Source organism: Halichoeres trimaculatus, unplaced genomic scaffold, assembly GCF_033239565.1.
Source record: "Halichoeres trimaculatus isolate MK-OKI-2021-1 unplaced genomic scaffold, fHalTri1.1 fHalTri1_scaffold_16, whole genome shotgun sequence".
Lineage (NCBI taxonomy): Eukaryota > Metazoa > Chordata > Actinopteri > Labriformes > Labridae > Halichoeres > Halichoeres trimaculatus.
In genome coordinates this window covers 7,044,973-7,060,467 of record NW_027437194.1, presented here as the reverse complement: position 1 = coordinate 7,060,467, position 15,495 = coordinate 7,044,973, and the positions used below count along the sequence as shown (strand labels likewise).

At 36.5% G+C, this 15,495-nt stretch overlaps 1 protein-coding gene across 12 annotated transcripts in view; it reads left to right on the top strand.

Annotated features, from left to right (window-relative positions):
- The window catches only part of vav2 (vav 2 guanine nucleotide exchange factor), a 291,784-nt gene that overhangs the window by 239,737 nt on the left and 36,552 nt on the right, over positions 1-15,495 (top strand). For 7 of the 12 annotated variants that reach the window (XM_074690250.1, XM_074690254.1, XM_074690246.1 and 4 more), the window contains exons 5-9: positions 1,106-1,211; positions 1,501-1,515; positions 4,016-4,114; positions 5,062-5,130; positions 7,881-7,981. In XM_074690250.1, coding sequence (XP_074546351.1) covers positions 1,106-1,211; positions 1,501-1,515; positions 4,016-4,114; positions 5,062-5,130; positions 7,881-7,981 — 390 coding nt within the window. The remainder of the gene's footprint in view (positions 1-1,105; positions 1,212-1,500; positions 1,516-4,015; positions 4,115-5,061; positions 5,131-7,880; positions 7,982-15,495) is intronic. The other 5 variants (XM_074690256.1, XM_074690255.1, XM_074690252.1 and 2 more) reach the window with 1 other exon arrangement.

Genomic DNA, 15,495 nt, shown 5'->3' with positions numbered 1-15,495 from the left:
GTCCATGAATTTTAGTGCCTTTAGTTTGATGAAGAGGGGGTTTGATGGTTCGCTATTGGTGCTGTTGTTTACTTTTCTTATTGCTCTTTTTTGATGGTTTGAATATTGTTTCTGTGTTTGTTTTATATGTTTTTCCCCACACGCTGGAAAGTGGCAGGAAATAACCTTTAGTCTTACAGGTTTTAACAACTGATGTCCATCAGCATTCAATGCAAAAGCAGCATTTCTGTTTAAATGGACCAATCAGAGTCAACACCTGCATGAGCTGAATTAGTTTGGTAATTAGAAAACACCCTCTCTAGACAAAGACACATAGAAAAACAAAGGAATTTACTAAATGATTGATTCTGAAAGAAAATTAATCTTTGTCCAATGTCAGTATTAATTACGCCATCACTTGTTTTACACAGGCGTAACAGTGTTTGAGCACAATCATTGATAATGAGCTGGCCTGACTCTCAACATTAATTCTCAAAGGTTCAACACATGACTTGACAGATTGATGAGGTCAAAGCACAAGGATATCCTAACTGGTTAATGACACGTTGGATGGGCAGACCACGATCACCAAGGTCTGCCCTAGGCAGGCCTTCAGAGGGCTGTTTATTACAATGAAAAAAATTCAAAACACGAGTTCCTTTATTATGGAACAATAAAAGTTAGGGTTAATCTAAGAAACTGCAAGAAAAAGGCAGGTTGTTTGAGCGACGAATGTCATTCAGATGTTGATACTTACTCTATCTTTTAATTTAGACATGAGTTAGTACAATAATTCTCAATCCACTGATCATTGCGGAACGTTGAAACAGATTAACTGTATATTGCACAGGTACATCAAGCATCAATAGTGCATTTTATATCCCACACTATGCATATTCAATTAATTTGTGCTATCCTTGAGTTTTAATGCAATGATAATTACACTATCTCAGAATTGTTCATTTTTACACATCGTTAATTTTCCCTTTGTTGTTTTTTATGATTTAATTAGCTACAAGTAAGCTGCTGTGCTTCTAATGTCTATTAAAAATGGATTAATAATCCATGAAATTATCAATCCATGGTCAGTCAACATAGTAACAAAGGGGACTTTCTTTCTTCTCAGTGAACATGACCTGGGTGAAGATGACATCTATGACTGTGTGCCATGTGAAGACGATGGGGATGACATCTATGAGGACATTATCAAGGTGGAAGTACGACAACCCATGGTAAGATCTGAGCGCCAGACTCTCTACCTCCACCATTTTTTTCTGTTATCTGTTTGTGGTACAGTAACTCTTATGCCTGTGATAACTGGGTGTCATATTTTCAGACTAGAAATCAGACTAATGTGCCTTGGTTATTGTGTAAAATCAGTCTCTTATAACCACAAACTTTTGATTGTTTTCTCTGTTGTTGATTTGCATGACCTCTTTTCCCCAAACACTCTGTGTCTTTTGCACAAATGTTTGTAAATCTGTCCTCTAAATTCCACTGCTTTGCCTTTCCATGCTGCAGATCAGATATATGCAGGTGAGTGCTGCTGTGCTCGTGATTCACCCTTCCCTGTCAGCTAACTCCCTCCAACACTCCGTCTAAAACAAATCATCACATCCCAGGAGAATGCTTTGCCAATTAAAACACACTGCCCTGAACCAGCTGAAAAAAGAGACCCCATCTGGTTTAGAATTTGAATCAGGACCCATTCGAAGCAGAAGTGACTTCAGCTTGGTGACTGCAACATTAACTGACATCACCGGGGACCACCAGCTGCCCCATTGAGTTTCAAAGTACAAGACAATAACCATCATCCTGCTGGCTTTAAGGCCTGCTTCTGATTGGCTGATTATGTGCTGGATGAAGACCTGTACTGGACATCCATTTCTACATTGTTGGCCACAGTTTTTATCATCATCACTAGTCACGAAAAGCCAAATTTGCCTCAAATGGGTTTGTTAGTAATTTACCAGCTGGGCTGCTGTTTAAATATCTAAAGCATAGAGAATCTGTTTAGAAATAAAACCTTCGACACACAGTATACATTTTTCTTTCTAATAGACACATCATGTTTGGTTAAGGACACTTACTCATACATCTGGTCTCATGAGAAATGCTTTATGTAGAAGTATTGGTATCTTCTTCGCATCCTCCATCGCCCCCACACTCAATCTTTGCTTGCATGGCCATGGACTTAAAACTCTGAGTCATCTGTATTTACATAAATATGCCTTGTTCTTCAGGCTAGCCCGCCCACACTTACAGTGACATGCACATCTCTAAAGCTCACATGGTCTAACCTTGGTGAAACAAGACTGTAGTTCCTTCAGGGCACAATGCTTCGATTTATAGGACCATTTTAAACTGACCCTTTGAATGTGTACTACATATTTTTAAGTGCATACTTACAGGTGTTGGTTTAAAAGCACATCAAGTGCATGATTCAAGTATGGCATCAACTTTAAGTATTCACTTTGATGTGCCTACCTTTAAGTGTCTATCCACAAGTTCACACCTCTAGGGGCATACTTTTAAGCGTGTACTTTAAAGTGCACAGCTTTAAGTGGTTACCTTTAAGTGCGTAGTGATAGGTGCATACTTTGAAGCACTTTTAAATGAATTCCTATTAGAGAAATATGCACTTCCTTTAAGTCCCACACATAGTTTTATAGCCCGTTCTACATTGCAACTGGGAAGTGGGAATGAACTGTAAAAATATGAAATCTTATCAAAGGTTTTTGCCTTATTTTAAGTAAAAATTGTATTATTATACTCAATATGAGCCACATTCTGGTGAAATCATTTCAGACAAAAATGAGGTCGGAATATGCTTGTAACAGGTTACAAAATCTGCCAATGGAACAAGAAAAATTTGCTCAAAATTGCTTAAAACTAGAATAATGTCCAAATACAAGTGACTTTTTCTTTTTTTGTTCCATCACAAGTTTTTTTTAACTTGTTACAAGTAATTCAGACCTCATTTTTGCCTTGAGGTTACTTGAAATAAGACCTTTTTCTGGGCTAGTAAATGTAGCTCATATTAAGTCTAAAAGGACATTTTATAATTAAAATAAGACAAAAAACACTTGATAAGATTTCAGGTTTTTGCATTGTGAAGTAATCTCAGAGTCTAAAGCATTCCTGCTGCTAAGTCGGGAAAATTTGCCTTCGCAGCAAAATGTATAAACATTAACATCGAATAATACAATGCATATGTCTAATTGATTTAAAATGCACAGAATATAACAGGAGCTTAAGAACTGTTTACATCCGGGGCAGCCATCTTTGATTTAAAACTCAGGGGTGAGTTTTTATCCCCTGGCATTCCAGTTGAAATTTCCAAACTCTTAAATTCTGACTTCCAAGTACAAATGGAATGCACCATTAGTATCAAATTCAGATAGTGAATTCAAAACTTGTTTTATCCTGATATCATGGTCGAAAACCAAGAAACACAAACAAGACTGCTGCAAAAAAACAGAAATCTTTTCAAGTCATCTCGTCTTTAAGTAAAAATTGTCTCATTACACTTGATATGAGCCACATTCAACTTATCAGTCACGAAAAATATCTTCTTTCAAGTCATTTAAAGACAAAAATGAGCTCTGGCTTTCTTGTAACAAGTAAAAAAAATCTGCCAATGAAACAAGAAGAATTTGCTTAAAAATTTGCTTAAACTAGAATAATGTTTCAATACAAGTAACTTTTCTCTCGTTACATTGGCAGATTATTTTAACTTTTTAGAAGGAATTCAGATCTCATTTTTGTCTTTAATAACTTGAAACAAGACATTTTTCTGGACTGGTCAGGTGAATGTGGCTCATATCAAGTGTAAAAAGGCATTTTCTACCAAAATTAAGACAAAAACACTTGATGAGATTTCAGTTTTTACAGCAAATGTCCACTTTGACCTTTAAACTGCAATAAAAAGAAATAAATAAAATATGATTTATAATGTGTTGTAATTTAAAAAGCAAAGTAAACATCTCAACAATTCTGCTGCTCTAACATTCTGTATGTTTCCTTCTCTCCGTAGAAAATGGGTATGACAGAAGATGACAAGAGGAACTGTTGCTTAGTGGAGATCCAGGAGACTGAAGCAAAGTACTACAAGACTTTAGAGGACATCGAGAAGGCAAGTGTCAAAGATGTTATTTCTCTTTATGTGCACATGTATTTGAACGTCCTGGCAAAGGCAGTTTTCTTTTGTCCCATCTTCTTTGTCTGTCTCAGACCCATGGGCCGGGTCACAGCATGGAAATGTCAGCTATTGGCAGATTCATCAGGGAGCACAAATGTCACAAGAGCAGATCAATTTAGTTATTATTGGCACAGCCCTACAGGAGACTTAAGCTCCTGGAGCTTTAAGTATAGACCCAGACATCACAAGCAAAGGGCCGGTTCAGGAGCGTTACACAGGCAACAAGTGTGGGAGAGATTTTATCAGTAGAAAAGGGATATATCGTGTTTTATTCATCACAGTTGGGCCAATAAACAGCAAATTTGGTTTGGTAATGGAATCATATGCAAACAAACACGCACCAGTGTGATAATGTGAGATCAGTGTTGCTAACACATTCCTTTTCCCTTTGACAGTTTTCATTTGATGGAGGCCCACAAATCATCCGCTTGGCTAATTTCATTAAACCAAATGTGTATCCTGTGTTTTCTGCACGGGGCCAACACGAGACTAAACGACAATAAATAACCTCCCTATGATCAGAAGACTCGTTAAGCTTAATTGAGTTGGGGTTAATAAAGCCTGTCATCTCTTCATTGCTTCTTAGTTGATGTATTTGTTATATTTATGATGATGGAAAGTGACAACCATAAAACAGTAATATTGAAGTGATTCTTTTTTGTAAGCATGAGTGCGGCAAAGAGAACACTTGTATATTTGCAGTTATAGCAGTGATAATCTCTTATGTCATGTGCGAAACAACACGGCAGCTACGCCTTTAACACTTTCAGGTGTCTAGCTTTTTATGTACACCGGCTCAATATTGATGACCTACAAGTGCCCTTTTAGAGTAAATTATCGAAAAACAGATATTAAATAGTCTATCTTTTGCTCCTTTGCAGAATTATATGATCCCGTTGAAGCAAGTCTTGAGTCCACAGGAAATGGAGGCTATATTCGTCAATCTCGAGGTAAGGATTTGCTCAAGCAGAGAAAATGATGAATATACACCATGCATTAGTGTGCTGTGCACCAAGTGAATAATTCAATGTGTGTATGGATGGGTGAGTGTTAACCATATAGCTTCTGAAATCATTTAGTCTCAGTTGTATTGTCAGTAACACGCTTGGTAACACCCATGCTTTTCAGTTTTTTTCTCAAGTTAGCTAAGTGGCATGTTATGGCTTCCTAGAGCATGTTGCAAATTCTACTTTTCTAAAACAGGCTTTTGGATTTCAGGGAATGAGATTCTGGGTGGGGTGGGGTGTTGAAGGCAGAGCCTTTCTTGCAGCAGCTGCCCATCAGCTGATTACAGCCTTGGCAGACAGCATGAACAAACGCTGAGCTTCATTTAACTTTGTTCAATTGTGTTTTTATCCCATGTAATGCAACTTTAGTTTTGAATTTCAAAACAGTTTTGAAATTGATAACCATTTAAATCAACTCTTGCCAGTGTATTAATTTGGGGATCAAGTGAATGCACTAAAAGTGTTTTGTGAATTTAGCTTTTGTTTAATTGCTCCAATACATGCTTCAACGCTGAACTGATGATTTAGAGGAAGACTGCTTTTAAGTGTACATTTGTTGCACACTTTGACAAAGAACTGACTTTCCAGGCATGCATGGCTTTTAGTTTTTTCAAAGACAACTCATCAACCCTCAAAACTTTGACAAAAAGTGACTTATTCACACAAACAGAAGTCTGGTTTCTCTTACACACATTCCTCATACATGTCGCTGAATTTATCCACTGTTTCACCACTTTTGCTCACCTGAAATAAAGAAACTCAAGCACAGAATTTCAACCTGGCTGCATACTGCAAAAATAAATTACAGTGGTGCCTGAATATTTTTCTGTTAATAGCTGAACATTAGACTAACAGTTGAGGGTCACAGTATACATGTTTTGCGTTATTATGGGTCCCACACATTCTGTAAAACAGTGGTTATTTTTACTTTCAGTGAAGTTTAGTTTGAGAAAAGTGAAAAGTGCTTTTGAAGGTTTTGGGGATTTTGCCTGCTGACATCACTGTGATTAACTGCATGCTTCACTTGAGGAGGGTAGTTTGAAATTAGGGTACTTCTGCATTTTAATTCTACTGAATACAATATGCATATTTCTTTTGACTTGTCAAGTGAGACCTTAGCTATTGATTTTATTTTATTTTATTTTATTTTATTTTATTTTTATTTTATTTTATTTTATTTTATTTTATTTTTATTTTATTTTTTTATTATTGTATTTTGAGTTCCTTTTTGTTTTTTTTGTTTTTGTTTTGTTTTGTTTTTTGTTTTGTTTTGTGGAATGTGCCATTCACAGGCACAGTGGACACCTTGTTTTCTGTTATTAGAGAAGTAAGAAGATGCCAGAGCAGCTCAACGATATTAAAACCCTGCAAACATGCACATGCTGCTATTTTTAGTCTCTAGATTTTAAGTTTATTTCTACCAAATTTACTTGCTTTACCATCTTGGCTAACTGGGATAGAATCCTGAGTTTTTATTTAACAGATTTGTGTGTAACACAATCAGTTCAATGAGCCAGACTTTTTTTATTAAGTCAGTCATGTTTTTCTCAGATTGTGATTTCATCAATATGGATGTGTTCAGTTACTCTGAAAACAAGCAGCACTACACTCTGAAAATAACTGAAACCTTTTTGGCAATAGAAGCTATGAGGCTTGACAGTACAGACAGCTGAGGGAGACATTTCATAAACAGGTGTCCTATTTGTGCACCTGGTTTGAATTTGAACCTTCAGTCTGCATACTAAACTACTGAGCAATCTGTTTGGAAGTAAAACTCCCTCTATCCCATAGGCCTCCTCCTGTATTAGCATTCAGTCATTAGTGAAATTTGAATGTTTAGCACTGATTCATGTTCATTAAAAAGTTGTTTATCTCAACCTCTGCAAGAGGGAGGGGTGGGGGGTGTAAGCTGAGGGAGAGATGTGCTGACTGCAACACATGAACAAAGCCACTTCAACAAAGCAAAATGCAAAACGGCTATAACAAGCAGCTGATTTGAAAACACGATTGAGTGGGTTCTAACTGATACATAAGAACTTCTGTTCAGAAAGAATTAGGTGATTATGGTGGAAGGTGAGAGCCAGAAAAATGAATTAATTTTTATTCTTTGCATAACTGTAAAATTCGTTTTTTTTATCTGTTTTTTTTTTGGTTATTATTTAATTTTATTATTATTATTATTATTATTATTATTATTATTATTATTATTATTATTATTATTATTATTTATTTATTTATATTTTTTTATTTATTTTTTTTATAGTTTTTTTGCAATGACAAGCATAAAATAAATACATTACCAGCAAACTCGAATTTTATTTCTATCAGCATTCCTTAAAGCAGGCATTCTACCTTAATGTACAAAACTTGGAAGTCTGTTATTATTTCTGTAAATAAACAAATCAAGCTCATATTTGGGACTACATGTATTTAACATTTTAGCATGAAAAGAAGCACTGTTAGGATCTAAACACTTGAAAACAAAAATTAAAAGTGTGTTAATAGTTACCAAAACTGTTGATATACCACATGATTGTTTTCTTATCTTTGGGCTTCAGTGTCTAAGTTGCTTCAGATCATCGAAGATAACTAGGAAAATAGTTAAAGCATCCTTGATCAAAAGTTTGTTTAGTCCTCATGGGATTAGTATGCACTATAATATGTAGACTGTGACCTTTTTTATGTTCTTGCAGGATATAATCAAAGTACACTTTGCCCTCCTGAGAGCCATCGACCTGAATATGGTCAGCGGAGGAAGCGGCCTGGGGAAGATCTTCCTCGATTTCAAAGAAAGGTGAGTGACCTCAACATTCGTATGGATGTTTTTTTTTTTTCTCTCTGTCAGGAGGATCTGTCTGTAGCTGACAGGAAACAGCATTTTTCCAAAGTCAAATGGCTCCTTCAAGTTGAAGACCCCAAAACAAGTGGGCGGATTTCTGGGATTAACGCTCAAAGAATGTGTCATTTTATTCAAAACACGTCAGTGAGGAAAAAGCTGTTAGTGCGTGCCACTAATTGTTCTCTGTTCAGCTGAGACAATCGGAGTTAATCCACTTTAGGCCGCTTTGGCTTGTCACTGTTTTCTTTGTCCTGCAGTTTATTCTTTGCATTTGCTAAGCAGCATCTCTAAAATTACCCCTCTAAACCTCAAACAGCTTGGGTTTCATTGTTAAATGTGTCTTCCTCTGCTTAATATCAAACCCTGGCCTTTTTAGATAAATCAATCACTTTCATTTCTTAAGGGATGAATTTACAAGTGGATAACATGTGAACAACGTGATTTAAGCATTTTACAAGCAAACACCCACCTTTTCTTTTCTTATTTGTCACTTTTCATTGAAACTAAGATATTCTCACTGCACTGACAGACTGTCCCATTATCTTTATGTAGTGTTACAGTAAAAGTCTTGATTAGCAGGAGATTTATGTGGCGTAAGGTGTAGAAAGCGCTGTGAACCAGGAAAGCTGAGGTTTATTGGTGAACAGGGTTTTTCTCTCAGATGGATCTTGCCCAGCTTCAGCGCAATGTGAGGATAATTTGCATCCCTGATGGGAGCTGTGATTTGCCTCCCTGCTGAGCTGAGTACTGCTGCTTCATAGGTAATGGTAATGATGGTGATGATAGGTTCTGGCCCTGGACGTGACTCCATTCACAGCCATGGATATGCCACTCTCCTCTAATGATGCAGGCATTACTGAACCAGTGAGTCACACACTTCACAGCATGTACCTGTTCTTGCATATATATCTAAGTATGTAACATATTCCTCCTGAGAGCACACATACTTTTCGCCTCCTCCTCCTCAGCTGTATATAGAAATGAGCTCATACAGGCTGCTTTCTTTGGCCTCAGGGGGGGAATGTTACACAAAGTTAGTGTGGCATCACTGGAGACTCTAATCCTGCTAATAGCCTGAGGCAAGCACATATTCTCTCTTTCTACTTCATACACGCATGCATTTTTACTGTATCTTCTTCCTAATTTAGCATCTCATGACACTGATGTAGCCTTTGCCGGAAACCTCAGATGAAGTCTGTCCAGTCAGCCATGGGTCCTTGTAAAGTACGGAGATGGTCGAGTTGAAACTCAGAAAAGCATGGAAAAGGGAAGGAATGAGCAGAAGTAATGAAGAGAGGGCAGTAGAAAAAATGAGTATACAATTTAGTTATTCACTTGGCTGGACGTTAGGTTGTCATTATGCGATAGTTATAATAGGTTCAAGGGGGGGATCATAAGCCACACTTTAAAATAAGATTATCAGCAACAATATTTCTGGTTACAGGTTATCATAAAGTGCTACTTCTTAGCTTCCCCATTGGGTCAAGTAGGACCGATTTGATTTACAGGAAGTCTAAGCCTCTTTGACAACACCACGCCAGCTGACCAACTTAAGAAGTGAGAAGAGAGATCCGGGTTTTTCTCCGTTGGAAAAATTTCTGTGATTGATTTTGTAGCAATGGTGGACACTGGAGCCTAACTGTCAGACAGAAAAAGGACAGAAAAGCGAAAGAAAGCAAAACAGGAGAGTGATACAGCCTGAGCCAAAGGCTCACACATGGGCTAAGCTGTTTATGCCAATGTCCATTCTAACCCACAGTCAGCAGTTATTCTGCAGTGGTCTGTTCAAACTTGAGAGTCTATCAATAAAAAGAAGAGCAGGGTTACTTGAGCTCTGCTTGGTAGATGACTGGCAGGACATAACCAGGAATTACTAACGTTACTTTTTACCGACATGTCTTAAAGCACCAGGCTGTAAGTTGTGCTCAATATAGACAGCTCCGAAACTACATACAAACTGACAGTGTTAACTTGTTGTCACATTAGCCTACAGATACGTCAGAGCACCAGGTGGCCGATAGCACTACATATAGCCGGCTACTACAACGTTTGCTTGTTGTCACTTTTCAAACCATTGCGCTATATAACTGTACTGATAAATACCTTACCTCGGTGCATTATATCCAGTACACTGTAAAAAAAAAAGAAATCTTATCAAGTGTTTTTGTCTTATGTAAATTAAAACTGTCTTGTTTTAAGTTACTCAAGGACCAAAATGAGGTCTGAATTGCTTGTAACAGTGTATAAAAAAAAATCTGCCAATAGAACAAGAAAAAGTTGTTAAAACTAGAATAATGTCTTAATACAAGTAACTTTTTTTTTTCCATTAGCAGATTTTTAAACTTGTTTCAAGCAATCCAGATCTCATTTTTGTCTTTGAAGAACTTGAAATAAGACATTTGTCTGGGCTGGTCAGCTGAAAGTGGGACAAATTAAGTATAAAAAGACATTTTCTACTGAAAATAAGACAAAATTTTAGATTTCCGTTTCTGCAATGTAAAAAGTAATCTTGAACAAGGAAAGTTTTTTTTTTTTTTTTTTTTGATCCAATCTCCATTTAATTCCAAAACAAACACAAGCCTGGCTGAAAGTTATTTATGACAGTGTATGGAGACTCTGGACCAGAAGGTGGCGAGGGAGTCCAGCTAAAACAGATCCGCCTCATAGCATCTTTAAATCAAACCCTTTTGATAGACAATGTAGGTAAAGTCTTGGACACGTTCTACTCTGCAGCGTTTATTAAAATTTAGGATCAAAACGTGCACAGACTCAAACTGGCTTTTCATGCTGGTTTCTAACCTTTGATTTGTGACAAACGTATCTAACATTTACCTTCTATTCATATTCACTCAAGCGGGTGACATGCAGTTAAAAATGACCATTGCTGACATTCTCCAAAATGCAAAGCCGGGTTATTTTAAGCAGCGGACACATTAGATTTGCAGATTCTGTGCGTCACAGGCTTTGATTCTTTTCATGTGATTGACACTTATACCTGCCTCATATTGAGACACTCTTGTCCCTGTTGTGATGAGTAACAGTGACCAGGGGATATGGACATCAGGCATATTGGCGATTAATTTGAGGACTTGACTTTGAATATTTAATGTGCTTATCTCTGCATGTAAGTCCCTGTGACCTTTACAACAATGCGCTTGTATTATTTTCCCCACACAAGTGCACAAGATGAAAAGGTTTCTTCTTTTTTTTGTTCTATTTGTCACTGAACTGAATGCCACGGTGAAAATGTCAGTGGTTTATCTCAACACTTCTCTACAGCCAGAACAAGGCTGGATGGAAAAGTGAACCCGGAGGAAGCTCAATGAATTAATGGGGCATCAAAGTGCCCTCTTGCTGATATCCTTATTTGCAACGTTACCCATCTTATTTCGGCGTTATCTGGCTCGGTGATATCCTTGCAGTGCCTAATCATGGCTGCACTCTGAGCCTCTTTATTGGAGGTCTTTGCTTCTTGTTCTCCTCTATTTGCTGCGTGCTGAATATGTTGAGTGGAGGTGAGGGGGTCCCAATGCCATGTGTCGGGGAATATTAGCTGGCTCCACAGCCTGTCACTTCTGGTTTGCTCGGAGATTTTCTCAGTCAGTGGGCTCGGCTCCCACGGCTGCACAAGGGTAGGGTGGGGTAGCGGGGTGAAAGCCCAGGGCGCGGGAAGTCAAAATTGCATTTTCTGTAAAATAACATGCACGACAGCATCCTCATTATGAAAGAGACCAGCGCAGCAGGGCAATATCGCCAACACAGAAAAGAATGTAGACAGCAAGTTTTGACTGCACCAACGAAGGGTTTACCCCAAAGGAGAAGCATCGCAAACAGCAGCTGTTCTGAGTATGAACTTCTTTTCTTTTTTCATCTGTAGTCTGGCCAGTTGTAAACAAACATTACCAGTTGTGTTTTTTTGCAAATGGTTGATAAAAAATTGGCTACTGAAAACTTGATAGAGCTCTGTAATATATTTATACTATATTTTTCCATTAATATTTTTCCATTGATATTTTTGTCCAGATTTACTGATTTGCTTGTGCATCAAGCACCTTTAGTATGTCTGTTTAGTGTGACTGTCTTTAGAGGTGGCCTCAAGTATGTGTTGTGTTTATGGCCTAATTATGTATGAAAAGTGGATGCTTGCTGCTAGGTGCTTTCATGCCATTAGCTCTTTTGTCCACTGCATGTCTCCATGATAAGGACAAAGATTTGACAAGCTTCCCAAGTCTCAGACAAAAAGCTGTGGACGAAGAAGTCTGTTTCAGAGACAATTCTGTTCCAGTGTCTATTGAATTTCAACACAGGGACACCCCATTCCTCTTGAATAGGTGCTGATTTAGGGATCACCTGACAAGCTATGAACAAAACTGAGCTCATTTTTTTTCTTAACATTCTTATAAAATCAGTAAGTAAGGATAAAACGAGACACTCAACTCACAATCGCACACATTTTCCGATACTGGGTTCACAATGTGATTCTCTCATAATTTTTTTAATGGAATGAGTTTGCACACAAAATATGACTGATTTTTTTAATTATTATTTCTGCTGAAAAAAAAAAAAAAATCATGCAATGAATGCAAAATTTAAAACACTCACAAGCACAAACTTATAGTTAAATTTATAAATACCTCAAAAATATTTTCTTATATTTTAAACAAATTTAAGAGAATTCCGTTTTAATTCTCTGAGACAGTGTAAATTGCAAAACACAGTTTGACATTTTCTCAAAGTGAAATCATGTTTCATCTTTAATAGCAAAAAAAAAAAAAAAAAAAAATATAACAAAAGTTGTTTTCGAACAAATCTCACATCAAAATCATTAAATGAAAATTCAAAAAAATGAATTACTTTAAATAAACAATCTCAGGTTTGTGTGTTTGCAGGTTTTACGAGTTTGGGATTTGCATTGTTTTTTTTTTTTTGTTAGTTTTTTTGTCCCTTTTTGTTTGCGTGTTTTTTTTGCTCTTGTTTTGGAAAAACAGCTCTGTACTGTTTCAATAGGGCATCCTATTGAGGGAATTGTTATACATCTGTACCAATGTTTAACAGTCTAACAATGCAATGACTGGAAAATAGCATACCAAGGTATAAATTCTGCCACATGTGGATTTGTCAATAGTTTGAAGTACGGTACCACAGCATTGTTGTCTTATTTTACTTTTGTTAATGGTTTATTGTATGCAACAAAACAAAGATATTGGAGAAGCAGGGAAACGTTGCCAAGTGTCTCAAAGTGATCATTTGCTATGAATTAGCATAAACTGAAAATAGCTCATTGTTATCTGGCTGATCAGAGTCAAATTAATTGAAAATGCATTTTTAGAAGAGAGGGATTTTATTACTTTATTTGCCATAGCAAATAAAACATAAACTTAAAAATCACAGTGCCAATGAACAACACAGAAACATAAATATGCAATCATCCACTCACCCAAAACATTCATGCAACATAAAGAATAGCTTTCTTTCAATTTTCGATAATTTGTATTCATTTCCACTACTACTTTCACATTCCCTTTGAGTACACTTTCTGAGTAAGGACACAAATCCTCAGATATACAGAGGCAAACTTCATAACACCCAGCTCTTTGAGACAGTACAAGGAGTTCCTGGAACACTGAGCATTTCATACCTCAGGAGTGGCTGCTTCACTTTTGCTTTGTGAGTCTTTGCAAGTCTTTTTTATGTTGGTGCCCTTTTCTTTTTCTATGTCTTCTACGGCCATGTTTCCCAGGTTCAAAATAGAGTAATAGAGGAGCTTCTTCAAAGCAGATCTTCATGTCACTTTGTGTCTTGATAGCAACATGCTGGGTGCCACAGTTCATGTCACTTTACACAGGCTACCTGCTGCCTTTTAAGTGATCAAAAATCCATTTATCTCCATCACTGCGTTGTCCTGGAAGGGTGAGAGCCGAGGGGAACTGTCTCCTCAAATGTGGATCAAGTCTTAATCAGAAACTTGTTAGCCCAGGGCCGTTTTAACCAGAGATGGGGCTTTACTTTAGGGAAGCTGCAGTCAAATCCACTGCTAGGATGCCGTTCTAATCGTCATCTGGAGGCTCTGAGGAAAAGACAGTGATCTAATGATTAATGGACTTGACAGAAATGGTACTTTCAAAGGGAAGAATTTGAAAGGTTGTCAGATTTCCACCTCTGGCAAAACCTGACACTAAACTGTTTTACTCAACATTTCCAAAGCAGTTCTTCATTCCAGAGATCTTGTAAGAATGAGTTAAGGCACTCGAGCTGTAGTCATTGTTCTATCCATTCCCAAAAGTGTGTTTATTTATTTATTTATCTATTTATTTATTTGTTTGTTATTTTATTATTATTATTATTATTATTATTATTATTATTATTATTATTATTATTATTATTATTATTATTATTATTATTTTTATTATTATTATTATTATTATTATTATCATTATTATTATTATTATTATTATTATTATTGTTGTTATTATTATTATTATTATCATCATCATCATCATCATCATCATTATTATTATTATTATTATTATTATTATTATTATTATTATTAATATTATTATTATTATTTATTTATTTATTTATTTATTTATTGGTTCGTTTATTTATTTATTTATGTTTTTTATTTATTTATTTATGTTTTTTTATTTGTTTATTTTTAGTCTTATTTTATTATTTTTGATTTCCATGTATGCAGGATGTACAAAGCTTTAGCTGTATACAAGTGGCCTATGCACACTCTAAATGTGAGACATTACTAGATATAACATGGCATTGTTTGGGCAATTCAAAGAAGATATAAGTATTCTTATAACTAAGAACATAATTTACTTCAGTTATAATTATTTCACTAATTTATACATTTTGAGATTAAAGCTAGGGGCCATTTGAAGATTGACCTTAGGCAACAAATAATCCCTGGGCCTGACTTTGGACATGCATATACACATATACAACTTTAAAATAATGATTTTTTTTTTTTCCGATTGAAACACGTCAAATGAGACTATGTTTTCCACACACACACAAAAACAACAACAACACACAATTGACAAAAATGAACAAAAGCAACATTTATTGCTGAATCAGTAGCATGATACGCTAATATGTGTGTGAAGTCACTGGTCAAATCAAATCAGTCTTAAGTGCTTTACTTAGAATAATCTTTCATGATAATGGATCAATTGCCCACGTCTGTCTCATGTTCTCAGTTTCAGAGACGCAGGGATCACGTCACATGGTTTATTTTCTATACTCGCGACCTTACTCCTTGACACCAGCTTCCCCTCCTCACTGTTTTGCATTGCTGCTCGCTGTCACAAATCTATAAGAGGCTTGATTAGACTTCAGGGTGCCAGCTCTCTGCGCTGCCTTGCCAACACTACAGGGTGGAGGGGGTTTAGCACCACACTTGTCTTGCCAATGCCCTACTTTGGCGCAGTGAGTGAGCGGGAGAAATGTGTGCCACGTGC